The 27,593-nt window shown below is 40.9% G+C and overlaps 1 protein-coding gene across 4 annotated transcripts in view; it reads right to left on the bottom strand.

The window, feature by feature from the left end:
* The window catches only part of PTP4A2 (protein tyrosine phosphatase 4A2), a 34,858-nt gene extending 19,655 nt beyond the window's left edge, over positions 1-15,203 (bottom strand). Inside the window, exons 1-2 of one of the 4 annotated variants that reach the window (XM_034413335.3) lie at positions 14,798-15,203; positions 6,036-6,722 (exon numbers count right to left, since the gene is read on the bottom strand). In XM_034413335.3, coding sequence (XP_034269226.1) covers positions 6,036-6,131 — 96 coding nt within the window. In that variant the 5' untranslated portion in view covers positions 6,132-6,722; positions 14,798-15,203. Of the gene's footprint in view, positions 1-6,035; positions 6,723-13,208; positions 14,665-14,774 lie in introns of those variants that run through there. The other 3 variants (XM_034413336.3, XM_087876719.1, XM_087876721.1) reach the window with 3 other exon arrangements.
* Positions 15,204-27,593: the final 12,390 nt, after the last annotated feature.

Here is a 27,593-nt window from a genome sequence, read left to right on the forward strand (position 1 = left end):
AGACCGTTGTAAAATGCAGTCATGTGATCACAGGACACTGCAAACAACTGTAAATGTAGTCCAGTTGTCAAGCACTCAAAATGGAATCACATGATGGGGGGAGGGAAAGGTGACCATGGCAACTTGCAATCCGGTCATAAGTACCACCAACCCCCTCCAGGTAAATCCGTTGCAATTTCAACCAGTCACAGTTGAGGACCTACATCATCTTGTGATCGGTTCCCCAACAAGTCCTAAAACTAGATATTAAATGAGAAAAAAGCATTGTCCATTTATTTATTATTGAGGAAAATAATCCAAAACTATGTATTTGCATGTAGCAAAAGTATTGGAACCCCTAGGAATGCAAATTCATTTAAAGGAGAAAGTATAATTCCTTTGATTGTAACACCTGAATCTAATCTGGTATGCTTTTAATTTATTTAAGTTGCCTGGAGAACAGGTAATAGTTAAGGCATATATATGATGAAATATTGAAAACTCAAAAGGATTCACATCTTTTAAGCACCGCTGTAAATGTTTCTAGTTTTCCTACAAATGGGGCAACAGGCTGTTGGACCTCAGGAATGTAGTATCCCTTCATTTTTGCCTATTAGGAGAAATAGTCAAGTAACGTTAACTCTGAAAATAGAAGAAAATTCATATATTCTGGAATTCATCCTCCATCAATAAAAAAGTAAGATGTACTACAAAGCTGAGGAAAAGGGGTAGGGAGAAAGTAATGCGGAGTACACATTTTGCTCCATATAATTCTTCCCTATATATATAATTTTTGGTCTGAACATTTCCAGATAGAGACTAATTTATTTTGCGTCTTAAGTATTTTAGATTTTTTTCCCCCGTTTTTCAAAAGGTTTTGGGAAGAAAGAAACATATTCAAGGGTGGGGATGATCTCTAAATTGCTCCAGGATATTTTTCTCAGATTCTACCCTGCGAGGAGTTAGTTATACATGCTGAAATGTGGCTGCTCTTGTAACTATAGTGAAAAGTAACTGAGAGTATTTTAAAGGGGAATTAGATCAATTCATTGACAAGACCACCCTAATAACTAACACACCACTTTAAGAAATATAAATTCCTGCTTTCTGGTCATGGTAAAAATAATCCTACAGATATCTGCACTAAATCGGGGATTATAGTGAAGAATCTGGCTTTTAGATAATTATATTTTAAAGGACATATACACAGAAGCAAGGGCATCAGCTTTTACTTGGAATAAACTCTTGACAGCAAAAAGTGTTTAAACAAGTAACAGCCAAACATCAAATTCTCTTTTAACAGAAGCCCACAGGTTACAGTGACTTTATCAAAACAACTGCTTTGCTTTAACAATATTGTTTATATGTATAGAGAAGGAAACAGACAAGCAAGCTTTATCAACAACCTAAAAGAAAGAATATTTAAGAATGACTTTTTTAATTAGAGATAAGAAAGATCACAAATGATAAGTGTCCCCAACATAAACAAGAGCCCCACAATGAGGAAGAACAAAACTAACTACTACCACCAGCTCTACTAATCTCATTTACATGGAAATGTTTGGTTGCCTTGTTTGGACAGCCATCAAACTTTACTTGTCTGAAATACTGCCAGAAATACTTTCTGATAGTAATCTATGGCAATAATTGTTAGAGTAAGCAAATCATTTCATTTAGTTGCAAATCTTATCATTAAAAAAATTAAGGGTAAGGCTTCCGGTTGATGTTGCGGTGAGATCGGACACAGACAGCTGGTCTCCATGTCTCCGTGCCGAGTTCTCCCCTTGATGGGCTCCAAAAGGAGCCAAAGCCGCCTTGGAGGGGCGGTGAAGCGAACAGGAACGCCCTGCAAGGTCTCGGGAGAGTCGCAGCTGTCCTACCTGACCCGGGGCTTCCTTTCCCTCTCAGCCATGACAAGGAGAAGAGACAGCCTAAGATGGCTGCCACAAAGCTGGGACAGCCAATGACCATCTAAGCCAGTGGTTCTCAATCTTCCTAATGCCGCAACCCTTTAATATAGTTCATGTTGTGGTAACCCTCCACCATAAAATTATTCCTAAGACCATTGAAAATATGTGTTTTCCGATGGTCTTAGGCGATCCCTGTGAAAGGGTTGTTCGACCCCCAAAGGGGTTGCGACCCACAGGTTGAGAACCACTGATCTAAGCTTTGAGTTGGAGCAGATTTTGATGAACAGTGTGGAACTGGGTGAGAGGATTTTTTTTTTACCTGAAAGTTAACCCTACAAGAGAAATCTAGGGTTTACTCAGAACGATCTGTTAAAGCGGCGATCAAACACTTTGAGAAAACTACCATACCGGAAAGGATTAAAGAGAAAGAAAACAAATTCTTCAAAAACGTAGGAAATTGGACTCTTAAATTGGAAAGACGTGACATTGGGAAGGCAATTTAAAATGCTGAAATTACTGACTTAAAAAATTAATACTGCTTCTATAATTGTATTACAGTTTAAAATAATTAAAACCAGATTATTAGTAATAATATTGAAAATTAACCTGAGAGTGCCACCTGCTGGTGAAAGGAAAATATACAAGCCTGGGAATACCCATTTAAAGGACTGTGAAAATATTTACTGGACTATTATATCTATCCTATGATCACTGGAGATTTAAATGTGAGAACAAGGAAGATATTTAATTAAAGTGATCCCTGAATGTTAAGTTATGTGACTGAATCTATAAAAGTGACTTAAAGAGGCTTGGATAACTCCCTGGACTATGAAAATGGAACTAACTGACTACTTATGGAACATAAAGAACTGTGATTAGTGTATACTTTGAAGAGCAACCTCAGGTTTGAACAAATGGTTCTTGGGCTACTGGCCAAAAGTGGAATTTATTAAACAAGATAAGATGCAACATAAGGAGGAAACGAGCCGAAATTTGAATGAGATGGGCTGGATGTTTCAAAGCATAAAGGATATGATACAGAAAGAACATAAGGCGATTATGGAATTAATGGATGGCATAGATCAAAAATTGGAAAATATTATACAAAGGACCATGAGCAATGACCAAGATGCCCAGAAACGGAAGGAGCTACCAGAAGGAATAGAGGAAAAAACAGAATTGAGGAATCAACAAAAAGAAGATAACGAGTCATCAATAAAATTAATAATGTTTGATCAATCAAACCAGGGGGGAAACATTCTAAGAGATCTGAAAAGAGAACAGGAGGAGCAGGAAGATACTTGGGGAAGGGAGATAGGGGTCCGGTCTGATAATTTCAAAGCTAGACAGTGGAAGTGGGTAGGGATAGGAGAAACACTTAGATTGACTAGGCAGGATGTAGACACAGATACAGATAGAGATAAAAATTTAAGAGAAGAATATTGGAGGCAAGTCAAAAAAAAAGAATAAGAATTAAAGTATTGATGCGGGCAAGAGATGATAGATAGAAGGCGGATAGGAAAAAGAAGCCAGATAGGAAAAAGAAGAAAGAAAAAATCTTTTTTTTTTATAATGGCGGCAGAAGGAGAAATTAGAACAGAGATAGGAATGTGTTCAATAGGACATTGAGGGATTACTTGTATATATACCTTTACGTGATGAAATAAAAGTAATAATAAAATGGGAAAATTAGAGATTGAATGATGGTATTACTAAGTAAGTTTAAATAACATTGTGATTGGTAAACGTTGAGCAATTAAATAACGAAAAGAACATATTTTAATATAAACGTGTATTAATACTAGAATTATATAGATTGGATGAAAGCAAAAAATATAGATATTTTGTATGTTTAAATAATATCGTGATTGGTATTAGAAAGTATATTGAAACATTGAATAGTGAAACAATGAAGGATAGTATTTTAATATAATTAGATTCAAATGAAATATGGGAAATATGAATAAGAACTAAATATTAAAAATGAGAAAATTAGAGATTGAATAATGGTATTATTGAGTATGTTTAAATAATATGATTTGTAGTGGAATAATAAAATGAAATAATGAGTAATAAAATGATGAAAGAACATATTTTAATACAAACTGGTGTATTATTAGTGGAATCATATAGATTGGAAGAATGTAAAGAATATGAATAGAATTAATTTGCATGTTTAAATAATATTGTGATTGGTATTAGAATTGTATATTTAAATATTGAACAATGAAATAATGAAGGATAGTATTGTAATACAAAGGGAACGTCTTTTAATATAATGGTGACATGAATAAAAGTTAGAATGAAGACAGAAATAAGAGAAAGGGGGAATATTAGTATACACATTTTTATAAAATAAGACAAGTGCAATGATAAGAGGGAGGTTTAGAAATTGAACGGCGGTAATATTATGTATGTTTAAACAATATGAAATAATGAAATATTATAATTTGATATAAATGTGTATTCTACTAGAAATATATAAGCTGGATGGATGTGATAATTTATGATCAATAATATTATTTTATCTGTACTGAAATGTATGGCACCCAGGTGTCACACTGTTCAGGCATTGATATGTATATGTAATATAAAATTAAAAACTTGATAAAAAAAATTAAGGGAAACTAGCATTCTGCAAAGCAAGACATTCATCTCAAACTTGTTCTGCATTTCCAACAAAGCCTCTGGACCCCATTAGCAAAAGGGATTCTTGGGGAGGTGTCAATCAATTAAATCCTGATTCCTGGTGATTACACAAATCTGCAATTTCTTGGCAGCATTTTCAGAAGTGACTTCTTAAGGCTGAGAAAATGGCAGGCTCAAAGTCATCCAGCTGGCTTTTGTGCCTAAGGCAGAACTATTAACTATGGAGTTTAAATGCTCAAGGCATTTTTAGAACAATAAAATGGCAGTGGGTCAATGCTGCTTAGTACTGCGTGCATTCTAACATATGATTATTTTGCAACCATCTTATGAAATGTCCATCACACATTTTTAACCTGCAAATTTGTCTACCAGCTCAGAGAATTTGTGAGATCCTGAGCAGTACCTGACAGAGACTTTGGGAGAAAACAGGAAAACATATTAGTCAGTTTTGCAAAGTGGGACTCTATTTAGGTGTTAAACATACCAAAGAAAGGGAAAAAAATTATTTTCATCATAGTCCTTTATTATGTAAACTGTCAATTGCTGACAATTATACAGGGTCAATAGTGGTCTCTTCAAAGCAAGTCAAAGGAATGACACAGTTCCTTTATTTTAAAAGTTGAAATAGACTGAAATAGAATAGTTAAAGTGACTAGCTTAGATATGGTGAAGTGCAACTCCTCCTCACTTAACTACCTAAATTGGGACTGGCAGGTTCATCACTAAGTGACACAGACATTAAGCAAAACCTCATTTGACTACTCTGTTTAGCAATGGTGGTACCAGCAATCCCAGTTGCTGCTGAGCGAATCTCACATAGTTAAGTGAGGACTCAATGAGATCCAAGACATTATTGAAAGAAAGGGGCTGCCTCTACTTCAATGCATCTCCACCTACTTATCTCTGCCCTTTTGGCCACCTACTTAATTGCTGCCACCAAATGCTTCTACCACCCAGCTGGCACTACCAGCTGGGAAGCTTGCCAGAAAAAAGGAGCCAGCCAGTAGTGGAACATATAGTGCAGCCCACACACTCTCCTCCTATAGCTTTCACCTACGAGTGCATGGCCAGCATGCATAGCCCAGCATAAGGGAGGCAGGTGAAGACAATGAAAGTCAGTGACGGGGTGGTAGTAGTGGTTGTAAAAGTGAGTGGGCCTGAATTTTGTTCATGTGACTGTGGGGACACTGCAATGGCGGGACCTCTTGTTATCACTATGTGTAGTAGTTTCACCATAGCTATTATCTGCTCCATATAGTTTCTATGAAAGAGGGCCCCTTTTTTGGTAGGAACCCACGGGGGCTGTACTTTTAAAAGAATGAATTCTTTTCAATAATCTGTGAATCAACAGAAAGGGGATTTTTATGAATGGGCTACATAAAATTACTTTTTTCTTCTTTTGATATGCCCTTTTCTTCCTCCTTTCCATTTCTCCATCTCTCAATACTTTTTCTAATGCTTCAAACTTTATACATCATAGATGGATACCCCTCTTACCTCTGTGAATTTGGTGAGGGTTGCATTGGTTGGGTTGTGGGTAATCAGGAAGCGCATAGTCTCATAAGTAATCTCCACTGGAGCAGGACGGTTCATAATGGCGAAGGGAGGAAAATGTATGAGGGCTAACAAAAATTAAAAATTAAAAATCAAATTGTGCAATGTTTCACAGCAGAAAACATCAAAGACTACTAAAGTGGGGAATTGGTGAGAGCTTTCCTTATTTCCTTGGTCTTGTTCTTCAAAATATTTTTTCACTTTAAGAAATACTGGTTTTCTTGAGCATCTGCTGGAATTCAACTTCAGCCTCAATCACTGCAGGTGGCACTCCTTCAGATTTTGCAGGTTTCTACTACATGCAAAAAATAGGCAGCCTTGACGACATTTAGGCACTGGTGAGGCACAAAGAAAATTGTAAGAACAAGTCTTCTCTCCAACGGAGTTCAGCCAGGCTTTGCTTCTCTAGTGTCACTAAGAGGAAGAGGTTTCCAATGTACAGAAGATAACCCCATATATTTGAAGATTCTCTCCCAGTGTCTTGAGTCTTCAAGGCCAGGTTGAGTTACCCCACGAGGGACCCCAGTCTCCAGCTCACTTCTCAGCCAGGGTGCTGTGCTGGGCCCGGCAGAAATCTGCCCTGACACTCAGAATCGCCATAAATGTGTGGCTTGGATTCAAATGGAAAACCTAAAAGACAAGGAAGAAAGTATCTAGGCTTATGGAGAGGCATTGATAGATTTTTAAAGACTGCATGTACGAAAGAAGCAACTTTCATATTACCTGACACATATAGCCTTCTACAGATGATACATGGTGCTAATTCCACCTTTATGCAGATTTAGAACTAATTCTGCCTTTCAATGAGGCTTAATGCACTGGTTAAAAAATTGTTACCTTTCACAGGCTGCTTATGGAAGATTTAGTGTCAAGATATGAGAATGGAGGGCTTTGTTAAGTGCTCTGTTTGCATCAAGCGTATGTATAGCAGTCATGTCAGGAGGAAGCTGAAAGCCAGCTCAGCTCACATTTTCACAAGGCAGTGTGTTCCATGACGCACAACATAAAACAAATACTAGGAAATTCTAACCTGCCTCACTTCAGTGTTGATCTTTACCAAGGTTGTGACGTACATTACCCAAGACAATATACTAAGGAAGGGACTGCATGCTTCAGTAGCCTGTTATACATTTCCAGGTAAGCACTTTAATCACTTCAGTAGCCTGTTTACACAATCCCAGGTAAGCACCCTCAACCCAATCTGAATATGGAGAAGGCTTTTTAATCAAAGACAAAAAACTAGCCATGTCCTAGAAATGCTGAAAACACCTAAATTTTATGGATTATGTGTGAAAACAATTTAGCTATTACAAAGAGTTTTGCAGGTGTACAAATGTCTGCAACAGTCTATCATGTTCATCTATTGGAGAAATACAACCAAGTGGATTTCACAATTCTATCCCTACCACATTTTATGGAGAAGGTGGTACAGATATGTGGGCATAGTGCCTTTCAGATTCAAAGACTACTTTGAAGGAAGGAAAGACCAATGTGCAAAAACCATGTGCCACAGAAACATTCCCTCACATTTTCCAGTGTCATTACTACTACTAGGATTTAAAGCTTAGATGTATGGGACCACAGCTCAAGTCCCAAGTAACATGATCTTCAATTGTGCTGACTGCAGATTATAGCTGATGAAGTTCAATACCTAGAAAATATACCAGACTGGCAAAGATAAACTGAAACGGACACAGCTTAATAAAATGTAGAAAATGTTGGCAGTGTGAAAGGGGATTTTGAGGCATAAAGACTGCTTTGCAATGCTGTTGTTCAATTTTCTCCTTGCCTATCAATACATGTAAAGCATTCAGGTCCCCATAGAATCTCAAAATGGTCCAATAGCCAGGGAAGGGAGGGGAAGCCATTTTCTAGACAAACAGCTTGAAACAACACTGAATGCAAAGAAACTATCAACTGACACTAGGGAATCAATTAACAATATAGTTACAAGTGAGAAGAGATTTATAAAACAACTACTGCTTGCATAAAGGAATGCTCTTGCTATAGTTCTCCTTAACAATCCCTAAGGGATTAGACTTCTAATGGGTAGTTTATAGAATAGTACAGAATCTTAACCTCTTCTACTTTTCATTTTTCCAACTGCCTATGTCACAATAGGACAGCCTGCAACTACTGTATGATTTTAAAAAATGATTCAAACCATAGTAACAGAGGTGGCCAATGGTGAGCAAACACAAAATGAAATATATTTGTTTATATGCAGCATTGTAACCACAGAAAAATATCACAGACTAGCAAAGGAAAACATCACTTCAGAAACTGAGATGGTATTACTATTTGCAAACCTGAAACTGCACTAAGAATGTATAAACTGTGTATAATATAACCTCATCAAAAAGATTAGTACCCTGTAGAAAAATAATTAAAGATGACTATATATGATTTTTCAAGACCATCTTTGAGACATGGATCACATTATTTAGAAAATACTGTTGGAAATCCAAGGTTCTGTATTACTTATTTTAATTTATGAGGATTGCTTAATAAATATCAAAGTAAAATAGAATATATACAAGAAAATATATTAAATAAATATAGAATAAAACCATGTGTAAAAAGATCCTTTTTTGATCTTTTAAAATATCCTGATTTCTTTTAATTTTGATTCTTCTTTACCTTTTTTTAAAAAAAAATTCCATTTTATTCTTCTTATAAGAAGAGTCATAAAGCAATTTACCTGGTAATACCAGCAGACTCTGGATTGTCAAGGTTGATAGTTTCATTTCTTGAAACTATGGTCTCTGCCCCCTCATTCCCAAACTTAATCATTAGCATGGCCATAATCAAAAGAACGGCATGAAAGCAGGAAGTGATATTTCCTCTTTTCTTGCTTGTGTATTAAAAACTGTTGTCAGAAGCAGTTACAGGTAGTCCTCAGTTTACAATAATTAGGAAACACAGAGCTTGGGGATGACATGACAGGAACATGGTTAAACATTAGCTAAGCTTAACTCATTACAGTCTTCCCCAAAACTGGATAGCCTCCAGCTGCACTGAAACTACAGCTCAGAATTTCCAAACAGCATGACCGATGGCAATGCTAACTTTTGAGAACTGTAGTCCTAACATATACTAGATAACAGAAGCCCAGGTTGATTAAAAACATAAGCAAGTCCTGGAACAAATACTAAGTTTCATTGCTAACAAGACAGAAAATTTAAAAAGTACCTTGATAATGTTGTCCATTTAATTCAGATGCACTTACTTTTTTTGTGCCCAACTTCTAATTCAGTGTCCTATCAGAATAATAGAGTTGAAAGGGACTTTGGAGGTCAACCCCCTGCTCAAGCAGGAGACTTATGCCATTTCAAACAAATGGTTTTCCAATCTCTTTTAAAAAAAACCTCTAGTGATGAAGCACCCACAACTTCTGGAAGCAAGTTTACAAGCTGCTAACCCATCAGCCAGACACTGAATACTTTTTAGCTTATCTGAACTCATTCTGTTCCTTACTGTGTTCCACATTTCATTATTTTCCATGTGGGTAATATGAACTTCCACAAATAGTAACATTAAAAAATTGTGGGGCTCTTCTTCTTGTCAGATCAATAGACATTTTCAAGGATATATTGTGAATATTGTTTCTTGGGGGGAAAACTTTTAACATTTTAGAAATAACAGCAGCAGCCTTTAGATTGTTGCTAGCTATATTAATCATGATCAAACAGTACCACCTCTCAGCAAGTTCAGAACAAGTATGCAGGTATGTTTCATCAGGATTTTAAGCACAAGCCAGATTCCCACCTGTTAGCATAGATAAAGGTGTATAATTCTCATTGCATTCAGGTATTCAGGCTCTCCTCCAGCTTAACTTCCTATAATAACTAAGCCTTTTCACATTCAGAAGTAGGTAAACTTTGTTTCACTTTTCTCTTTAGTAACCTTGTTACTAACTTAACTACTACAGTGGTTCACTTAACTGTGGCAAGAAAGGTCATAAAATGGAGAAACTCACTTAGCAACTGTCTCACTTAGCAATTGGGCTCAATTGTGGTCGTAAATTGAGGACTACCCGTACTGTTGTAATATGTTGGGTGTATTGGTCCATCTTATCTTTCATCTTATTCTACTGAATGTATTCTTAACTTATACAGTGCTCAGAGTCATAATGAACTGGGCAGCCTGTAGATTTAATTTATAAAGTTATAAACTTGGAATTTTAAAAAATGATCGATTCATTTTCATTAAAGGGTCCAGTGACTTACATTCAACAAAATAACATAAAAATTAAACATTCAAAATAGCCTAATGTCTGCCTACAGGATAGAGGATGCTACAAGTGGAACCACTATTCAGTGGTAATTTGGTTTGAGGGCATGTTATGAATATTGTTCTATATTAAACAATATACTAATAGCATTTCGTAATTAGTGATAATTTCACCAAGAATAATTTTTCACTGGGCTGTAAACATTGAGAAATTAATCTTAATTTATATAAATCATGAATACAGGTATCAAGTATCTTACTTGCTATACTGAAATATTAGCAGCCTGAAAGCAATTATGAAAAAGCAAGATACTGAAATATGTTTTTGTTACTAAATGTTACAGAAAAAAACAGAAGGGAGGCGTATGCGCATTTAGGGGCTTATCAACACCTCAGGTTTCTAGGTGTCAGTGCCAAATTTCTAGGAGCCCAGATGGGTTAGGTAATAAGCTGTTAAGATTCTACACCAAAGATAAAATATTACAGTACTTATAAAAGAAATATAAAGAATTGTCCCCAACACGTTTACATTGCAATGATGCATATTTTCTACAAAACACTGAACAGAGAAATATTTTGGAAAAGTACACCATGCAAATTGTTCAAGATAATTTGCATAAGGCAATTTTCAGATTGCACTGGAAAATTTATGATGCAAATTACCCAATACAAATTAGCCACATCAGTGATGTAGAACAGAAAATTTTCCATGGAAAAATAAAAACACTGGAGAATTTTCCATACTGCAGTAATCTGATTAATGGCCATTTATTTTCAATATATCATCTATATCAACAGAATTCAACAAACCTTACATGATGTGGAAAAGACCTAGAAAACTGCAAATACAGAACTCACTTCTGAAGTATGGAAATAATGCATGAAATTAGTTCTGCTAATGAAGGAAGTGCAAATTAATTTCAAAAGCAAATAATTTAGATCCATAAATTATTGTAAGATTTCCAATTACAATTTTGAGAGAATGTGTTTCCAGTATATGCAGTTCCAATTTGCAGGGGGGAAAGGTATGTGGCAGAATGGAAATAAAATATATTTACAAAAACAACTCTCTCAACATGTCATCCCTCAGGTATATTTCACATGTCAGCCTCTAGAAGCTGTTGACCCATCATCTTCTATGACCAATGTCAACAATTCTATTTACCCAAATGACTAATTATATTGGTGTACCTCCAGATCACACAAACAAGTTAGTATAAATCCATTTTCAGAAATTAAGTTTACTGTTTGGAGAATTTTGTGAGATAAAGGTCAAAATGCAGCATGATTGTAAAAGGTTATATATTTTTACTGAACAAGCAAGCTATTTAAGATCATTTCCATATTAGACAACTTATCATTCACGCCACAGACTAAAAGTCCATTTAGCTTAGCATTTTATCAGAAGTCACTATGACAGAATAACAAAATTTCCCCTGTAGTATCCTGTGTGTGGTGGTTAGATATAGAAACAGATTTCATGCATTGGACTATCATTGTAGGTAGCTCCAAGTAAACATAATCTTCTACAAAATTGTTATTCCAATGTAAACATTCCTGTTGTATTTACTTCAAGATGTACCAATTCTTTAAATGCAATTTTGGGTGCTTTTTTATAAATCAACTATCTATACTTGTGCTGCTTTGTCCCATTTCTTTCGCAAAAATCACATTATCCACCAATCTGAATAAAGTTTCTTATCCCCCCCCAAAAAAAACCAGAGGAAATTGCATCCCATCTCCTTCCAGTAACAAAATGCAGAACTTCTGTGCTGTATGATGAAAGGTGTCTTCCCCCTCTCCCCCAGTTCTTTCTTTAGAAAGAAAAACTGGATTTTCTAAATGGTACAAAATTTCTTCATTTTAAGAAATGATCACAGTAACATTCCACTTGTAAAAGACAGAATTGAAAATAAAGCTGAAATTTCAATTCCAATTCCCTCCCCCAAATTTGAAAGTTGATACTTTTTTAAAAATAGTTTTAGTACAGTATCTAATAAAGTATCAAATAAATTACTTGTTAGTAAAAGAATATTATAGCTTACTTCAGACAGAACCACAAAGTCTTTATTCAAATTAGATGACTTTACAGCCACATATTCTTTTTCCTTCTGGACTCTCTGTCAGTTAACCAGCACAACATTCCACAGTAGGGCAAAGTACAGTGACTGGCAGAAGATAGATTATATGCACTTTAGCTTTATAGGAACAACTTTTTGTGACAAGTGTTCCTGTTAAGTCATACTCAATTCTCATAGTTTAAATCAATTCCTAGAGGGTTTTTTTTTTTTTTTGCTTTAATTTATATGCCACTCTTCTCCAGAGACTCAGGGCGGCTTACAATGCGTTAAGCTATAGCCTTCATACTTTTGTATATTTATACAAAGTCAGTTTATTGCCCCCACAATCTGGGTCCTCATTTTACCTACCTTTGAAAGGATGGAAGGCTGAGTTAACCTTGAGCCTGGTGGGATTTGAACTTGCAGTAATTGCAAGCAGCAGATGTTAATAACAGTGCATTAGTCCACTGTGTTACCAAGGCTCTTTGGCAGCTTTCTTAACAAATTACACTTTATTTAGGTATATTTTTGATTTTGAGTGAAATATTTAAGAAGCTTAATGACACTTTTTTTTTAATGAATTAAAATATTCTAATTTTTGGAACAAAAATGCATAACTCATATTAATATATTTTCTGTGATTATAGAATGAATTACTTTTAAAGGAACTTTTCTCTTCAACACCAGTATCAGTATCATATTTTTTTAAAAAAGACCTTTAAGTAAGCAATTGAAAACAATGCTTTTAATGAGTAAATGTTAAGAGTGAAAAAAAAATCAGACTTCATTATTCTTATAAATAAATAGAAAACTTTCAGCAGACCTGCAAAATGAATCAACAGGCCAAGGTGTCCTAAAGAGATCCTATCATCTTCTTTCCCTTCCAATCTCATAGAAACAAGCCTTTCTCACGAAGGACTGACCAAAGCCCATTTCTGCACTTTGAGTCACAAGAGGAGGTGCCTAGTTTTCCTTACTACTGCAGTTCTGAGTCACAACCACTTCTGCTCATTCAACAGGAAGTGGGCAAGTCTCCTCTTCGTTTTCAATTTACACAAGAGCGAACTGAAACTAGCAACCTGTCCATGGAGACTGAAATCAACCTCAGAAAGACCTCTCCCAAGGCAAAAAAAAAAAAGTTTGAAGCAAACAAATAAAAGAGAGAGAGAGAGAGATGGGAGCCAGCCACTTAATATAAATATTTTTTTGTACATAATTTTTTTTTCTAGGCTTCTAAAAGACACTTACCCCGGGAATATTTTAGCCCTAACGGACTGCCTCGACTCCCCATTATCTGTCTCTGCTGGGCTTTTCTCACCCAACTTTGCTATCCCATTTCTAACTACCCTCTCCCACCCCACGTTCTGTTTGCACTCTCTCCTTGGCCTTTTAATTACCAAGGAGCACATGCCTACTGTATATGGCAGAGGTCTTCAAACTTGGCCGCTTTAAGACTTGTGGACTTCAACTCCCAGGATTCTCCAGCATAGCATAGGTGGCTGGAGAATTCTGGGAGCTGAAGTCCACAAGTCTTAAAGCGGCCAAGTTTGAAGACCTCTGGTATATGGGCAGCTCTCACACTTCCTCAACGTCTTAAGCGCCAAACTCCATCTATTGTTACATAACCACCGCCTCTTTCTTACTACATCGCCCTAGCCTAGAGCTAACTCCCCCCTATTGCAGCCGTGCTGCCAGTTAACTCTGCACAGCTCTTCCCAAACCTGCCTCCTATCCAGCCTCCATTTTGTTCCCCTTCCCAGACTAGGATGCCCATGCCACAGGTGGCTCCAACCAGATGATCTCGGCGGCTCTCTCTCCCGTCCCCGGGGGCGCTCCAGGTGAAACCTTTCTCAGCCCTCACCCGCCCCCCAGGTGCCCTTTGCCTCCCGTTTCTCTTAAGCCCCAAAGGCACCCGACTTTCCTCGTTGACCCAAGGCTGCCATCTTTGCCTTCCAAGGGCAGCCGCGCTCCAGAAAGCCTGGCTCTCGGGAAGGAGGAGGAGGAGGTGGGGGAAGAGAAGGTCACTTGAGAATCCTTCACCGGATCTGCCCATGTCCTAAAAACGGGGTTTGTGGCCCGGCTGGTTTCCACAAAGGTGCCCCTTTCCCGCCAGCGCTTCCTGGAGGGGAGCCGGGGAGGACTCCAGCACCGCCGCCCCCGGAGCCCAGACGGCCTTCGTCCCCTCACGCGCGAGATGAGGTCCCGGCCTCGCCCCGCTCGCCGGCTTCGTCTCCCGCCCTCCAGCTCCCAACTGCCCCCGGAGCTCGCGCGCCTTCAATGTCACCCCGGAGCCGCCCCGCGTCCCCCCGAACCGGCCACCAACGGCGTCGGAGCACAACTCCCCCCCCCCGCCCCGCTTCCTGGGCCAGAGGCCTCCCTTTTCCCTCACCCGCGGCCGCCTCGCTTACCCACCGGCAGCATTGAAGGGCCAGGCGCTGAGCGGGGCGGGCGCCTCCCACACGGCCTGGGCGGGGAGGCCCCTCTGCCTGCGTCAGGGCGCGGAGTCGGGCCAGAGCCGCGGCCGAAGAGGAAGAGCCGAGCTGGGCCTCCTGCCCGCGACGCCCAGCCTCGAAACCGGAGCTGGCCGGCGGGAAAGCAGTGACGGCAGCAGCAGCAGCAGAAGCGGCGTCGGCACTTTTGCGACTCCCCTCAGCAGGAGGCCTCCCACCAACCCACAAGGCCCGCCGGGAAAGCAGCCCCGCCCGCTGGTGCCGCGCAGGTGCGCCTGCGCCGCGCCCTTGGCCTAGGCGCCGCCTCCTCCGCCCTCCTGTGCGTCGCTTTTCACGCGGGCTCCGCCCACCCGCCTACCCCCGCCTCTTTCTCCTCAGGCGGAGGCACGTGGGCGCCCTTAGGTGGGGGCTCTGGGAGCAGGCCCAGGCTTGGATAGCACACCACGAGGAAATCCCGGCTGGAAAGTCATAGCCATTTTGGAGGGAGCCTTTTGGGAGAGGGGGTCAACCAAATCCAATTTTTTTTACTACCGGTTCTGTAAGGGTGGCTTGGTAGGCGTGGCATGGCTTGGTGGGCGTAGCAGGGGAAGGATACTGCAAAATCTCCATTCCCACCCCACTCCAGGGGAAGGATATTACAAAATCTCCATTCCCACTGCACTCCAGGGGAAGGATACTGCAAAATCTCCATTCCCACCCAGGGGTGGGTTCTACCTACCCTTACTACTGGTTCGCTTCACTCACCCGGGCGCTCTTCTGTGCATGCGCAGAACCGTTCTGATGACATTGGGGTTGGTGGGCGGAGCCTCCCGCCGGTTTTACTACAGGTTCTATAGAACCAGTCTGAACCGGGGCCAACCCACCACTGTTCCCACCCCACTCCTGGGGGAAGGATACTACAAAATCTCCATTCCCACCCCACTCTGGGACCAGCCAGTGGTATTTGCCGGTTCTCTGAACTTCTCAAAATGTCCGCTATCGGTTCTCCAGAACCTGTCAGAACCTGCTGGATTTCACCCCTGGGGTCAACGCTCTTTGCCATGGGGTCCTATATATAGGTAGTCCTCAATTTACAACAGTTCATTTAGTGACAATTCAAACTTACAACAGCATTGAAAAAAGTGAGCTATGGCCATTTTGCACACTTTACGACCTTTGTAGCCGCCGGATGATCATGTGATTAAAATTCAGATGCTTGGCAGCTGGTTCATACTGATGACTGTGGCTGTGTCCCAAGGTCATGTGGTCACTTTTTGCAAGCTTTTGATGAGCAGAATCAATGGGGAAGCCGGCTTCACTTAACAACTGTGGCAAGAAATGTCGTAAAATGGGCCAAAACTCACTTAGCAAATGTCTCAATTAACAACAAAAATATTGGGGCTCAATTGTGGTCATAAGTTGAGGACTACCTGTATATTTGTATTAAACCTATCCAAATATAAAATGAAAATGAAAATAAAAACAATGGGAAAATTGGGGAAAAAGCAGTGTGGAGGTAAGGGGAGAAACAGAAAAAGGCATTAACTTCCAACTCTTCAGGGCAGTGGAATAAAAGTAATAACATTCCAGCCTCAACTTTTTATTTTTGCATACTTAGTATATAGTGGCCATTTCTATAATAACAAAACTATCTAATCGGCAAATTCCAAAGTCAAAATTTCATTTATTTTTTTTTTGTTGTTGTTGTTTCAAGCACAAAATCTGGAAAGTTTCCAAGTACCCATAGACACAGCCTTCTTCCCCAGGTGTACGGAACAATCCTTTGACGAGGATTCCTAGAGATGCAAAATTTCTGGAAATGTTTATTTATTTATTTATTTATTTATTTATTTATATTTAAATTTATATACCGCCCTTCTCCCGAAGGACTCAGGGCGGTGAACAGCCAAAGGTAAAAAACATAGAATACAAAAATTTAAAAGCAATTTAAAATATATTAAACAATTTGGCCCAACAATTAAAATACCCCATTTAAAATTAAAATTAAAATTGGAGAAGTTAGGCCAGCCCGGCTTATTGAAATAAAAAAGTCTTGAGGGCCTGGTGGAAAGTACGTAAATCCGGAATGTTGAAACCTGGAGGCAAAAATTGAAACATTTGCAATCTGGGTAAGAATTTTTTGGGCTGCCCAGCATCCATTTCAGTAACCAAATGACATTCTTGGCAGCTGAATTGTTCTCCAGCACAAAGAGAATCAGTTTGGTGTAGCGATAAAGGTATCAGGTTAGAAACTGGGAGACCCTGAATTCTAGTCCCACCTTAGGCAGAAACCCAGCTAGGTGATGTTGAGCCAGTCACTTTCTCTTAACCCTAGGAAGTTGGCAGTGGCAAGTCAATTGCCAAAAACAATATTGCCAAGAAAATTGCAGGGACTTGTCCAGACAGCTGCCAGGAGTCAAGATCGACTCTAAGGAACCAAAAAAAACCCCACAGTTGACCCAAAAGCATCTTCTGATTTATTTATTTTGTATCCCGTCTTTATTATTTTTACAAATAAACAATGAACATATCCAATGCACTTTCTTCTTATTTACCCCATATCAACAACAGTTGGGCTGAGACAAAGTCAGTGGCCCAAAGTCATCCAACTAGATTTCATGGCTAAGACGGGACTAGAATTCACAATCTCCTGATGATTGGCCCATAGTCACCCAGCTGGCTTTTAGTAGTATAACATTTATTGTCATTGTACATCATATATAACAAAATTGGTTTTAGCCTCACTGGTGCAATCCATGCAAAAAATACAAACAACATAAATAGTATAAAGAATAATCCCTATGCAAGTAATTAGTGGGGGGGGGGAGAAAGAAAAAGAAAAACTAATCATATGTTCCTGCCTGTGCATGGAGTGATTGTGGTTGTGTTTAAGAGTCTGACAGCTCAAGGTTAGAAACTAATTTTAAACCTATTTGTTTGGCTGGCTATGCTTCGATGTCTTCTGCCCGATGGTAGAAGTGCGAAGAGACACTGACCAGGGTGTGAATCATCTCTGAGTATCTTTCTTAGTCTGCTAAAGCAGCGAGACCTGACGATGTCATCCAGTGGTGTTTTGTGCCTAAAACGGGAGTAGAACATAGTCGCCTGCTTTCTAGCCTAATGCCTTAACCACTAGACCGGGTGTCAGCAACCTGCAACTCTGGAGCCGCATGTGGCTCTTTGGGCACTCTGCTGCGGCTCCCTGTCCCATCACTGGCTAGCCCCGCCCCTCACCCTCCCCTCCCAGTCACTCCTCTCCTGGCCTTGGAAATCCAAGAGATACAGAGAGAGAGGGAAGAGGAAAAGGGGGAGAGAGAGAGACATAGATATAGAGAGAGAGGGAGAGGGGGAGAGAGAGAGGGAAAGAGAGAGATATAGAGATGGGGGGGAGAGAGAGAGACAGAAAGAAAGAAAGGGATTTTGTGGTTTCCAGTTTTCTGCCCTAATGACCGGCTGGGTAGGCATGGCTGGGGGGGGTCATGTGACTGGGTTAGAGTGAGTGACGTGGAGTTGGCCACGCCCACCCAGGTTTTGTGGCTCCCGGTGTTTTGTTTTCTGTGGGAAACGGGTCCAAATGGCTCTTTGAGTGTTTAAGGTTGCAGACCCCTGCACTAGACCAAAGTCTTTCTTTTGTGCTACCTTAGGAAATGCTACCACTATCCTGCCTAACCCAGGAGTGCAGGCCCCCAGTGTCCTCCTCTGTCCCCCCAGAGTTGGTGGGACCAAATGTTTGACTTAATGTATTGATCAAAATGTTTAGGATTTCTAAAATGTATTCCTAAGCTTCAAGCTTAATAGTGATTCATAATTTTTTTAAGTGATACATTTTATCATTCCTAAGTAATTAATAATCTATTGGAAAATGCTAATCCCTATTTTATTTGAATATTATTTTATTCTTTCCACCTTTGCCTCTTTTTCTTTATACTCATGGTGATTTATTTTTTTAAAAAAAGTAAAACTCTCACATTCTTATATTTCAAGGGGTGCAGAAGTATTTTAACTCTTGCAGATGTTTAGGGCATCCATTTTGCCCCTTAACATCCCTAAATCCCCCTTTCCAAGTGTATTTGTTCATACAATGATTTATAAACTGTCCGATTCACAAGAACCTGATGAACTTTACAACAGAATCATCATCATCATCAACAACAATAATAATAATAACCAGTCAAAGTACAGAAAAAAGTAAGACACCCCCCCCCCACAGAGTAGAACATGCAAGATAGATAGTCAGTGTAGAGGTGTGATTGATTATGTCCAACCAGTTGGTAGTGAATCTTAGCAACCACATAGATAAGACCCGCTCCCTAACTTGTTTTTCGGGTTTCCCGATCATGCACCTACTGCTGCAGTAATTCTTCCATCTTCTACGGTCATTCCCTTCTTCCTTCCTTCCAATTTTTCCAACATTATGAGGAGCATGGAAATATAATATTATCTGCTCAAGGCCTGCAAATCAAGTAAAGGTATTAATTAATTAACGTCTCGCCTGGACTACTGTAACACACTCTACATGGGGCTCCCCTTGAGGTGCACCCGGAGGCTTCAACTGATCCAGAATGCGGCCGCGCGGGTGATTATGGGAGCCACAGGGCGCTCCCACGTAACACCTCTCCTGCGCGAGCTGCACTGGCTCCCAGTGGTCTTCCGGGTGCGCTTCAAGGTGTTGGTTCTCACCTTTAAAGCGCTCCATGGCATAGGGCCGGGATACCTGCGAGACCGCCTGCTGCTACCGATAACCTCCCACCGGCCAGTACGCTCGCACAGAGAGGGCCTCCTCATGGTGCCGTCGGCCAAGCAATGTCAGCTGGCGGCCCCCAGGGGGAGAGCCTTCTCTGTGGGGGCACCCAACCTGTGGAATGAGCTACCTCCTGGAATACGACTGATCCCGGACCTCCACGCTTTCCGAAAGGCCCTGAAGACTTATTTATTCCAACAAGCTAGCCTAGCTTAAATGGTTTTAATGGGGGTTTTAAATTTTTGATTTTATTGATTCTGGGTTTTAAATTGGGAACTTTTCGATTTTGCAGATCTGGGATTTAAATTGGAAATGCCAATGATTTAATTTATTTTAACTTTTTTCTTAACTTTTGTACTATATGTGTTTTAAGTTTGGCTGTCCACCACCTTGAGTCCCCCTGGGGAGAAGGGCGGTATATAAATTGAATTAATAAAATAAATAAATAAATAAATTGTTCTAAAACAGGAAAAGATAGAATGCTGCTTATTATTCAGGGGAAAGTATGTATATCTATATTTCCACAGTCAGAAATGAATAAATTTATTTTTAATATTACAAAGAACAATATCAAGTACTAACTATCTGGGGGAATGCTATGGATTTGCTAGGTGTCTCACTGTATCAAGTATCAGCTGAGATCGAATTTTTGGCAACTCTAGCAATAAAAATTAAGGAGCAAAGTGGAAAAAAAATGAGATTAAAATTAAATATAAAGAATTTAAACTAATGACAATAGATAGAACAACCAGCCTTAGAATCGGCTGGGAAGTTCTTAAAGTGGGAGAGAGGTTCTGTGGATTTCAGCCATATAGGTGGTCCTCAATTTACAACCATTCATTTAGTGACTATTCAGTTACAACAGCACTGAAAAAAAGTGACATGGCTGTTCTTCGAACGACCATTGCAGCATCCCTGAGGTCATGTGGTCAGAATTTGGATGTTTGGTAACTGGCATGTAATTATGACAGTTGCAGTGTCCCCGGGTTACGTGATCCCCTTTTGTGATCTTCTGACAAGCAAAGTCAATGGGGAAGCCGGATTCACTTAACAACCATGTCACTAACTTAACCACTGCAGTGATTCACTTAACAACTGTGGCAAGAAATGTAAAATGGGGCAAAACTCACTTAAGTCTTGCTTAGCAATGAAAAATTTGGACTCAGTTGTGGTCATTAAGTCAAAAACTGCCTTTATAGCAGTGGTGAAATCCAATTTTTTTTACTACTGGTTCTGTGGGCGTGGCTTGGTGGGCGTCGTATGGCTTGGTGGGCGTGGCAGGAGAAGGATACTGCAAAATCTCCATTCCCTCCCCACTCCAGGGGAAGGATACTGCAAAATCTCCATTCCCACCCCACTCCAGGGGAAGGATACTGCAAAATCCCCATTCCCTCCCCACTCCTAGGGGAAGGATATTGCAAAATCTCCATTCCCACCCCACTCCAGGGGAAGGATACTGCAAAATCTCCATTCCCACCCCACTCCAGGGGAAAGATACTGCAAAATCCCCATTCCCTCCCCAGTCCTAGGGGAAGGATACTGTAAAATCTCCATTCCCACCCCACTCCAGGGGAAGGATACTGCAAAATCCCCATTCCCTCCCCACTCCTGGGGGAAGGGTATTGCAAAATTTCCATTCCCACCCCACTCCAGGGGAAGGATACTGCAAAATCCCCATTCCCTCCCCACTCCTGGGGAAAGGGTATTGCAAAATTTCCATTCCCACCCCACTCCAGGGGAAGGATACTGCAAAATCCCCATTCCCTCCCTACTCTGGGGCCAGCCAGAGGTGGTATTTGCCAGTTCGCTGAACTGCTCAAAAATTCCGCTACTGGTTCTCCAGAACCTGTCAGAACCTGCTGCATTTCACCCCTGGATTTCACCCCTGCTTTATAGGCACTTACTCAAATAGATACCCTGCAGAGGTATCTATTTTTTTGTTTTGTTTTTAATTCCAACCACGTGCCAGGTTGAAAGAGCTGTCTCTGCCGTGCAGACAGCTGCTATGAACAGTCTTAAAATACCCAGCTGTCTAAAGCAATCCTGCATGTATTTTTTTCTCATTACATTTGATGGATCACATGCTCAAGAAGTTCATTTAAAGCACTTTAAGCCATTAGTATTTTAAATCAACAAAACTGGGACTCACATGTAAGCTGCTTTTTAAAATATTTTTAAAGAGAGTGGTTGATTTATGATGCTTGACTGAAAAAGAGATTATTTTTATGTACGGTAGCATATCTCGGCAAGAGGGAGCCTTTTGCATCTACCCTTTTTTAGGTTGTACCAAGAACAGATGTGAACAAGAACTGTGATGATGATGATGATCATGATGATGATGATGATGATAACAACAACAACAACAATAATGGCTAGGAGAAGGAAAGTTGAAGAAAGAGACTGAGGGACTAATTCTGGCTGAACAAGACCCAGCCTTAAAGACAAATGCATACAAAGCCAAAATTGAGAAAACAGCAACAGACAGTAAGTGCCACTTATGCAAAGAAGCTGAAGAAACAGTGGACCACCTAGTAAGCTGCTGCAAGAAGATTGCACAAACTGACTACAAGCAGCGGCATGACAAAGTAGCAACAATGGTGCTTTGAAAGATCCGCAAGAAATATCATTTGCCTGTAAGCAAGAACTGGTGGGACCATAAAATAGAGAAAGTCATAGAAAATGAAGAAATGAAATTGCTCTGGTACTTTAGAATTCAGACAGATAGGCACCTGCCACATAACACCCGGACTTAACAATTGTCGATAAGAAAGAGAAAAAAGTCTGGATAGTGGATGTGGCAGTGCCTGGGGACAGCAGAAGAGAAGAGAAAGATTTGGAGAAGATAACAAAATACAAAGACCTACAAATAGAAATAGAATAACCGTGGCAAAGGCAAACAAGGCTACTACCAATAGTAATAGGCACCTTGGGTGCAATTCCAAAACAACTGAAGCACTACTTGAACGCCATTGGCATTGACAAATTCACCATCAGTCAATTGCAGAAGGCGGCTTTACTTGGAACAGCTTCCATCCTGCGACGATATCTGTAAAAACCATCAAACATCCAGATCTGCCTCTCCCAGGTCCTTGGTAAGGACTCAATAGGTAGACAAAAATGCCAAACCCAGTCTGAACATCTGGCTGATTGTGTGAATAATAATAATAATACAACATACAGTACTTGTATCCGAAAAGTCATGGGAGCACAAAGTGGAAAAAGTTATCGAAAATGAGACAGTAAAGATCTCGTGGAACTTTCGAATAAAGACGGATCGTCATTTGGAACATAACACACCAGATATCACAGTTGTTGAGGGCCGAAGCATACAGTTTATTGATATCGCTGTACCAGGAGACACCAGAAAAAATCACAAAATATCGCGACCTGGCCATCAAAACTACACGGCTATGGATGAAACACGTAACAGTGATACCCATTGTCATCGGGGCACTTGGCACCATGTCCAAGAATTTTACAAAGTACATAAAGAAATCGCAGCTTCCTGCAATAACACCAGCAGAACTGCAAAAGACTGCGCTACTTAGAATAACATACATTTTAAGTAGATACTTGGTCAGGGGTGAAATTCTACTGGTTCGGACCGGTTCAGGCGAACCGGTAGTGATGATTGGCATCGGTTCACCGAACCGGTAGCAATCATCCCTGGTGAACGCGCCCCCACCCACCTGGTCGCCCACTCAACAGGTGCGCCAGGGCTGCCTTGCCCGCCGCCTAGGTGCACTGCGCTTGGGAGGGCCGCCACTGCTCTCACCACCCTCCCTGCCTGGCTGGCTGCAGACGTCTGTCTGCCCTCCTGGAGCACTGCTGGGCACCGCTGTTTGCTTTCTTCCTTCTCCTGCCACGAAACGAAAGCGAACAGTGGCGGCGGTGCTTCGGGAGAACAGGTGGATATATTCATTATAGTTGTCAGCTGCAGACATCCGCCTGCCCTCCCAAGGCACCACTGCGGAGAACAAAACAACCACATTGCGCCGCACCTCCTCCTGCAGCCAAATGCACCTAGCCATGTGTGCCCTTCCCTCAAATGGGCGCTTGGAGAGAGAGAGAGCAAGAGAGTTCTCCAACCTCTGTTTTTGTGTGTGAGGGAGGGAGGGAGGGAGGGAGGGAGCGATCTGAACCGAGGCACCCAAACTTCTGGCAGCGGTGGGGGCAGCTTCTGAGCAGCCCTGAGTCAGCCAGCTCCACCTGACCTACTCCTGAATATCGCCGTTCTCCCTGCCCCCCTTCCACTCAAGCAGCGGCAACCTCTGTGCAACAACAGCGCCTCTCATTTTTCCCACGGCGCAGCATACGCTTGTTACCTCTGTTTGTCTGCTTCCAAGAGGCGATCTGCTTCTCTCAGGATGCTGGTGCAGGCACCATGCATCGCTTGTTGGGGCTAAGCAAGGAAGCTGCTGTCAAGCCATTCCCCCTCGCTTCCCGGAGTGCAGAGTTGAGGCCGTGCACTTCCTCTTCGGGCTGGCCACCGGCAAAGAGCCACATGGCCAACAGCCGCTCAATGCCCCGCGCGCAGCATCGCCCAGCCGCTGGTGGGGACGGAGGAGCCAGCCCAGCTTGAGCTTGGACTAGCTGGTTCGAGCAGCGCTGCAGCCGAGGCCCCTGCTGGTTGGAGCAGCATGTCATCCTCCCTGCTCAAGCAGCGGTGGGGTCTGCGGGAATCATTCCTGCCCTGCTGCTGCTTGAGCAGGGAGAATGACGCTGAGGAGGAGAAAAACAGTGGGGTTTTGCGCCAGGCGTCTGGCCTTACAGTGGCCGCTTGAATGGCCCAACTAAAATTGTGCTCGCTGGTGAATGTTGGCGTGGGGGCCTTGGCTATTGAGAACTTGTGGGCCCTTCTTAAACAGGAGATTTATGGTGAAGGAAAACAGTACACCTCTCTGAACAGTGTCTCGGAGGCTGTGGTTGCTGCTGCACAAAAAGTTGATTGTCAACAGATCAAGAAACTGACAAACTCCATGAATGGAAGGTTTATAACTGTTATTGAAAAGAAAGGTGGCTATATTGGTCACTGATTTTTTTTCCAACTGTCAGAAATGTTTATTTGTAAAATTTGAGTTATTTATTATTCTCACTTTAACAGATAAAAATAATTGAATGAGATGGGAAAATTTTCATTTTTCATTTAGTTGCATAATAATTCTGCACACTAATAGTTGCACACAACTAATAGTTGCCCAATAATTGTGCACACATTCCCCTAAGAAAGCCATAACCTCACTTTTACTTTCTTAAATATTCAGGTTTGAGGTTTATTAACATTTTGGATTGACCGAGAGCACTGTAGTTGTTCAATAATCCCATCACCCATCTCCTTCCACTTATGACTGTATGACTGTAACTTTCTTGCTTGTATCCTTACAATTTATATTGACTGTTTCCTAATATGATTCGATTGCCTATTTGTACCCTATGACTATCATTAAGTGTTGTACCTTATGATTCTTGACGAATGTATCTTTTCTTTTATGTACACTGAGAGCATATGCACCAAGACAAATTCCTTGTGTGTCCAATCTCATTTGGCCAATAAAAAATTCTATTCTATTCTATTCTATTCTATTCTATTCTATTCTATTCTATTCTATTCTATTCTATTCTATTCTATTCTATTCTATTCTATTCTAAAATTAATCCTCCAAAATACAGTTTGCCTAATAATTGTTCGCACAGTGTAATTAATATATATAACCAGTTTACAAGCATTCATTTAAGAGCCATTCAAAGTTATGACCATGCTCAAAAAAGGGATTTATGACTGGTTCTCACACAATCATTGCAGCATCGTTCCTGTGGTGACAGGATTAGCAGGATTCCAACAAGCAAAATCCCTGGGGAAAGCCACATTCATTTAAAGACCGTGTGATTCATTTCACATGGTCATTCGCTTAACAACTGTGGCAAAAAGATCTAAAATTGTGTGAGACTCACTTAATGAGCGCATCGCTTAGCAATAGTCCCAATAATTGTCATTGGTCAAGGACTATCTGTAAAGGCCTGCAAATAGAATGACTGTAGTAAAAGAAAGCAAAGATAGTACCAGTAGTAATAGGCACTTTGAGTGCAATCCCAAAACATCTGGCGCACCACTTGGGAAGGGCTTGATAGGTGGACAAGAATGCCAAATGCAGTTTAAATATCTGGCTGACTACACAACCAACCTCAATAACAACTTTGAAAGACTTTTAAATATTTTGTCACAGGAGAGTACAGTGTACACGCTGATAAGACAGAATAGAATAGAATAGAATAGAATAGAATAGAATAGAATAGAATAGAATAGAATAGAATAGAATAGAATAGAATAGAATAGAATAGAATAGAATTTTATTGGCCAAGTGTGACTGGACACACAAGGAATTAGTCTTGGTGCATACGCTCTCAGTATACATAAAAAGACAAGATACGTTCGTCAAGAATCATAAGGTACAACACTTAATGATAGTCACAGGGAAACAGTCAATATAAATCTTAAGGATACCAGCAACAAAATTACAGTCATACAGTCATAAGTGGGAGGAGATGGGTGGTGGAAACGATGAGAAGATTAATAGTGCAGACTTAGTGAATAGTTTGACAGTGTTGAGGGAATTATTTGTTTAGCAGAGTGACGGCATTCGGGAAAAAACTGTCCTTGTGTTTAGTTGTTCTGGTGTGCAGTGTCCTATAGTGTTGTTTTGAGGGTAGGAGTTGAAACAGTTTATGTCCAGGATGTGAAGGGTCTGTAAATATTTTCCCAGCCCTCTTTTTGACTCATGCAGTATGCAGGTCCTCAATGGAAGGCAGGTTGGTAGCCATTGTTTTTTCTGCAGTTCTAATTATCCTCAACAGAAACGACAGAACTATATAACCACCAAAAGAGCAGCTAAGAGAGTGGTTGCTGAAGCCAGGGCAGAACACTACCAAGACCTATATGACCTCCTGGTGATGAGGGAAGGGGAGAAAGACATTTACCGATTGGCCAAACATGGAAGAAGGCTGTACAAGACATCAAGCATTAAATGTGCATGAAGGACAAGGATGGCAAACGACTCCAAAACAAATAGGAGATCCTGCAGCAATGGCAGGATCATTTCAATCAGATCTCCAACACTGAATTCCCACATCCACCAATTCCAGAAGGCACACCAACCCATGGACCCATTCCACTCATAACTGAGAAAGAAGTCAACAATGCTGTGGACAGAATGAAGAACTTGAAGGCCCCTGGACCTGACAATCTGGCCCCGGACTTCTGGAAACTAAAGCGAGTGAAAGATACAGAGATACCTTGGCTGACTGAGTTCTTCAATGCTGTAATGAACACTGGCCATGTACCAACTGATTGGTCAACAAGCATAACAGTTCCCATTTTTAACAACAAGGGTGATCTAGCTGGCTGTGCCAACTATCGCCCAATCTGCCTTTTGTCTCACACTATGAAGATCTTTGAGAGAATCCTTGATCAACGCATTCGCAGCATCACCCAATTCATCCTCAACCAATGTGGCTTCGTTAAAGGATGTGGAACAACTGATGCCATCTTTGCAGCCCGTCAGCTCAGAGAAACATCGTAAGAAGAGACAACCACTACATATGGCATTCCTAGACCTGGAGAAGGTATTTGATTGTGTTTCACACCAACTGATAGGGTATGCCCTCTGGGATCATAGAGTACCTGAACCACACATTGACTGGGTCAAAATGCTATACAAGAACACCAGCAGCCGCGTGTGATGTCCAGCTGGCCTCTCCAACAGATTCCCAGTGATGGTTGGGGTGCACCAAGGCTGTGCACTCTCACCACTTCTGTTTATATTGGTGATGGACACCATCACACATGACCTGCAACAGAATGCACCCTGGACTATGCTCTATGCTGATGATGTTATCCTTGCTTCCACCACCAGAGGCGAACTACAGCAGCAAGTTCAAACATGGAATGATTGCCTCAACAATTTCGGACTCAACCTAAACATCAAGAAAACTGAGTACTTAGAGATTGTCACCACCCCGGAACACTTCAAATCAATGGAGA

Source organism: Pantherophis guttatus, chromosome 10, assembly GCF_059756535.1.
Source record: "Pantherophis guttatus breed Tessera chromosome 10, ASM5975653v1, whole genome shotgun sequence".
NCBI lineage: Eukaryota > Metazoa > Chordata > Lepidosauria > Squamata > Colubridae > Pantherophis > Pantherophis guttatus.